The sequence below is a fragment of the Protobothrops mucrosquamatus genome, unplaced genomic scaffold (assembly GCF_001527695.2).
Source record: "Protobothrops mucrosquamatus isolate PMUCROS unplaced genomic scaffold, P.Mucros_1.0 scaffold5272, whole genome shotgun sequence".
Lineage (NCBI taxonomy): Eukaryota > Metazoa > Chordata > Lepidosauria > Squamata > Viperidae > Protobothrops > Protobothrops mucrosquamatus.
In genome coordinates, this window is record NW_015391138.1 from 21,307 (window position 1) to 24,715 (window position 3,409).

Here is a 3,409-nt window from a genome sequence, read left to right on the forward strand (position 1 = left end):
GAGAGAGAGAGAGAGAGAGAGAGAGAGAGAGAGAGAGAGAGAGAGAGAGAGAGAGAGAGAGAGAGAGAGCGGTTCAGTGAAGAGGCCATCTATGTTAAAATTGAACACCCTTCTCTCAACTGCCCATCTCCTGTTTATAACGACTTTCTGAGAGCTAATGACCATGGTTTTCAAAGGACAAAAATAAGAAAGTCCGATTGCATTTTTAAAAAAGTACCTTGGGATATCACCCCACTTCGCTCTCTTGTGGACAGAGGTTCCAGTCTAGAAATTGCTTGGAATCACAAAAGGAGCCTATGTTCCTATGTTCCTGCTATGACATGGCTGACAGGATCTCAGAGGAACATTGCAACCATGCCCAACTTGGCATTGTTTTAGGCCAGGGGTCTTCAAACTTGGCCCTTTTATGACTTGTGGACTTCAACTCCCAGAATTCCTCAGCCAGGCACGCTGGCTGAGGAATTCTGGGAGTTGAAGTCCACAAGTCATAAAAGGGCCAAGTTTGAAGACCCCTGTTTTAGGCCCTAATGCTACAAATCCAAGGTTCAGATCTTGAGATGGCCCTAAGATGGCAGCAGCGAGCTAAACTTTTTTTGGTATTTTTCTGCTGCCATGTCCCAAAATGCTTTCAAAAAAGACAACTGGACTTCCTTGAGTCTTCTTTTTCTTGAAGACGTTTCACTTCTCATCCAAGAAGCTTCTTCAGTTCTCCTCAGGTCTCAGTTTGTGACCTTCCCAGCTGGCTTCCGACAAGCAAAGTCAACGAGGGAAGCCAGATTTGCTTAACAACCATGTGAGTCACTTAATAATGGCAGTAATTTGCTTAATAACCATGGCAAAAAGGTCGTAAGTCAGGCATGATTCACTTAACTGCCTTGCTTAGCAGTGGAATTTCTGATGCCAACTGGGGCTGTAATTATCTGTATCGCTTAAACATTCATAATGAAGTGAGTTGTTATCGCTCTGTATAAACTGAGCATCTTCTGTGATATTGAAAAATGGCCTTTACCTATCCAAAATCTCCCACATCAGTATTGTGGCTCACTTGACCTCAGGGATTTCCATGAGGGAGGAGGTATCCCAAAATGTCAAGATGGTAACCATGCCACCCATCAAAAGGGGCACAGCTTGGTTAACACAGTCACAGCCGCCATTTTGACTCAATTCTAACAAAGAAAGCCGACATATGGTCCATATCTTATGTATTCCAAGGGAGAAGCTAAGTTTGAAAAACAAATGCTAATCCTTGAAGCAATCAATGGTGAGGTTGAAAGCAGACCAGTCCAACTCTTGAGAAGTCTTCCCACTTTTTAGTTTTCTGGTTGTTCAGAAAAGCTTGAAGGCGAATCCGCTTAAAGCAATTTAGTCAGCTGAGACCGAACCCTGAAGCTGCCAATATGTTCACTAACAGTCTCTCCTAATTATGCTTTGATTTCTTCTTCTTTCCTGGAATTAGCTGCTGTTTTCAACACCGGAAATGTTACGAAGACGCAACCGAAGAAGAATGCACCTGGGATCCTGCTAAAGTCATCATGGACATCAGTTGTCTAACCAAAAACATCACGTGTGGTGAGGATGAAGTAGCAGAGTCCTGCATCCAATTTTTATTCCGCTATGTTCTTGTGTTAGTGAAACAGAAACCATCCTAGAACTTAGGAGAAATTTCCTAAAAGTGAGAATAATTAACCAATGCCTTCGCTGGTTAAGTTGTGAATGCTCCATCACTGGAGGCTTTTAAGAAGAGATTGGACAACCACTTGTCTGGAATGGTATAGAGTTTCCTGCTTGAGCAGGGGGTTGGATTAGAACAGGGGTCCCAAGCACCAGGCCGTAGCATATCACAAACCGGACCATGCAAACAAGCAAAACCCCTTTCCTGGGATGCTGCCAAAGTTTCATTCTTGACTGTAATTCAATTAAGAAATAGGGGAGACATGATAGTGGTGTTCCAGTATCTGAGGGGCTGCCACAAGGCAGAGGGGGCCAGGTTGTTCACCAGAGTACCAGAGGGAAGGACTAGAAACAATGGTTGGAAACTGATCAAGGACAGAAGCAACCTGGAATTAAGGAGAAACTTCCTGATAGTGAGGACAATTAACCAGTGGAACAGCTTACCTCCAGAAATCGTGGGTGCGCAATCACTGGAGATTTTTAAGAAGAGACTAGACATTCACCTGTCTGAGATGGTATAGGTTCTCCTGCTTGAGCAGGGGGCTGGACTAGAAGATCTCCATGGTCCCTTTCTATTCTATTCTATTCTATTCTATTCTATTCTATTCTATTCTATTCTATTCTATTCTTAACCATGGGGGAAAAAAGATTGTAAAATTAGGCCCAATTCATTTAACAAACATTGTCGTAGATCCAGGACTACCTGTAGCAAAAATATTGTTTCACAAAAAGAATATTGCAATCACGGGCATCTACGTGTGTGTGTGTCAAAGAAGTCAAGATGGCCACTGCCTAATTGAAGCCCCACCCCTTTTCAATGTACATTGTGCTGCAGACTGAAAAGGGCTGAGCTTAGATTGTGCAGTTGAGGCAGCCCTCTTGAGTTTTTTTGACTCCTTGTTGAGGATACACCTGATTGTAATTCAAATACTTATTGTTCTGAAGGACAGGGGTCAAGATGGCTCCCATGATGGTGTGACTGAAGCCATGCCTGTTTTTGATGTGTGTTGAGAGCTTCAGTCACACCCTTGTGGTTAGCCTTCTGACTTGTTTTGACTATCCCCTGTGGACAACTTTTCTATGAAGAAGGACTTCAGAAGTCTTTTTTATTTATTTCAGGGAAGACATACAGTAACTCATGCAGAAAATCCAGTTAAGGAGTTAAGGCAGAAAACCCAGTTATATGCTCACAACGTATCATCCTCTGCATGTCCTGTATTTCTTTGACACAATCTCAGCCTTATCATGTCACCCAGATCCAAAAAATTTGGAATCTTTAGAAATTGGAAATCCCATTTCTTAAAATGAAAGTCAAGAGTTTGGTTCAAGAGACACGTGCTGTGAAAAGATGATGGTGTTTTTGCCATCCCTAACTTTACAAGCTTTCACATGTGAGATAAAATCAGGATGCAATGTTTAGCATCTCATACTGTCTCTCTTCCTCTTACCGTTGACATTCCCCATGTTCTACACAGATTCTGACTTTATTTATTGCAAAACAGTGTTGCTTATTCAAACCTAGAAATAAGAAGACCAAACTAGAACTAAGGAGAAATTTCATGACAGTTAGAACAATCAACCAGTGGAACAGCTTGCTTTAGAAGCTGTGGGTGTTCCATCACGGTAGGTTTTTAAGAAGAGATTGGACAACCATTTGTCTGGAATGGTATAGGGTCTCCTGTTTGAGTAGAGGGTTGGACTAGAAGACCTCCAAGGTCCCTACCAACTCTGTTATTCT

At 42.3% G+C, this 3,409-nt stretch overlaps 1 protein-coding gene across 1 annotated transcript in view; it reads left to right on the forward strand.

Moving 5' to 3' along the window:
- OC90 (otoconin 90) overlaps nt 1-3,409 on the forward strand; it is a gene marked incomplete at its 3' end in the record, with an annotated part of 34,606 nt that overhangs the window by 12,025 nt on the left and 19,172 nt on the right. The window contains exon 4 of the mRNA XM_015829030.1: nt 1,457-1,569. Within this exon, the coding sequence (XP_015684516.1) occupies nt 1,457-1,569 (113 nt within the window). The remainder of the gene's footprint in view (nt 1-1,456; nt 1,570-3,409) is intronic.